Here is a 1,489-nt window from a genome sequence, read left to right as displayed (position 1 = left end):
GATCTGATACGACACAAGAGCAAGAGTCGTATGATGCGGCGTCGTTTCGTCGCCTCCGGTGGGCAGTAGAGCAGTAGCACGCTGGTAACCACACGCATGACAAATATGGGATGAGCAAATATAAACCAACGAAACGGCTCTCTTGAATGTAAAATCTAAGTATATTTTTGGTGAGCTTGCAAAATAAATTCATGCTTACATTTCAGTCTGAGGTGGCTCTCAGACTTGAATAAAAACATGTCTGAGAACGCACTCTGAGGCAATTTTGGTAGTCCTCCACTGTCTCGGCCTGTCATGCCGACTATAATGGTGGTGAATATAACTCTCATCCAAATACATAATAGGCCGTTGATTGACATTGCCCGACAAAACATCACACATACCAGAAACAAACAAATCACGATGCTGTAAATTTGCCTCGGACATCTGGAGGCCAAGACTTTTCCTTTCTTTTTCCTTTTGTAACCCAGTTTTGCGAGAGCCCTTTGGGTCGCAGGATTCCGACGTTGGATTAAAAACCAAGCGGTTTCGGGACCGCAAAAAATGGGCAACATCCTTGGCGACGGTACGTTGTCGGGCTTACCGGCGTTGACGGACAAATGATCTGCGCCAGGGCGAGCGTAACTGGAAGCCTTGTCTGGTGAGACATATCCCTCAACGCTGGGGCTTGGTCGTGACGGTGCCGTTGTCGACAAATTCCGTCCAAACTTATTGGACTAACTGCTCCTTGCGGCGCAGAAGACGGGCGGCTTTGCGGCTGGCTGCAGCAGTACCTTCATGGCGAAGCATTGCGTTGACCATAATCATGTCGAGGATCTCGTTTTCGGAGACGTATCGGGAGCAGGGGCGCTTGACGAACGAGATGGCGCGGTCGATGTCGCTTGGTTGGTTGGGTTCGGTAGGCATGGTTGGTGTGTAAACTGGTGCGGACATAAAGCCAGTGTAAGTATGCATGTGTAATGTTGAAAATTTATTGAATTCTGCCTGTCTTGTTCAGCCTATGTATAATATGTCAGGGTTTATTTGGTAATAGAGTGCAAATTCACAGGTTGTAAGTATGCATGTGTAATCTTGAAAATTTATTGAATTCTGCCTGTCTTGTTCAGCCTATGTATAATATGTCAGGGTTTATTTGGTAATAGAGTGCAAATTCACAGGTTTTTTTATTTGGCGCATCATATTTGATCATCTATAAAGTTTAAAGATCTATTTCTTTTATAACTTTTTAGCATAATCGGAGCGCTACATTTTCACTCTCAACTTTTTCTTATTGGATTCTTGTAGCAAACGTTATGGTCAATGGCACCCTCGAGTCTGTCGACTACTGTTAATGCACTTCTTCATGGCTCACAGATCACCAACCAACGCATGAGCATGGCAGCGTGTACAACAGCACCGATATTGTTGTGTTTATTCTAAACTGGAGCGACATGGAGAATGAATCGACACAACCAAATGTACAGAAGCATTTAGCCAATCAGATTTGCAG

The 1,489-nt window shown here is 44.7% G+C and overlaps 1 protein-coding gene across 1 annotated transcript; it reads right to left on the bottom strand.

Moving 5' to 3' along the window:
* Nucleotides 1–708: 708 nt before the first annotated feature.
* H257_16193 (hypothetical protein) lies at nucleotides 709–906 on the bottom strand (the record flags this gene model as incomplete). The annotated part of the gene is made up of 1 exon (XM_009844549.1): nucleotides 709–906. One exon carries the CDS (start codon nucleotides 904–906, stop codon nucleotides 709–711), a length of 198 nt encoding a protein of 65 aa, XP_009842851.1.
* Nucleotides 907–1,489: the final 583 nt, after the last annotated feature.

The sequence above is a fragment of the Aphanomyces astaci genome (assembly GCF_000520075.1).
Source record: "Aphanomyces astaci strain APO3 unplaced genomic scaffold supercont1.82, whole genome shotgun sequence".
In the NCBI taxonomy this organism is placed as follows: domain Eukaryota; phylum Oomycota; class Saprolegniomycetes; order Saprolegniales; family Verrucalvaceae; genus Aphanomyces; species Aphanomyces astaci.
The sequence above is the reverse complement of the archived record's forward strand: the minus strand, read 5'-3'. Positions and strand labels throughout refer to the sequence as shown.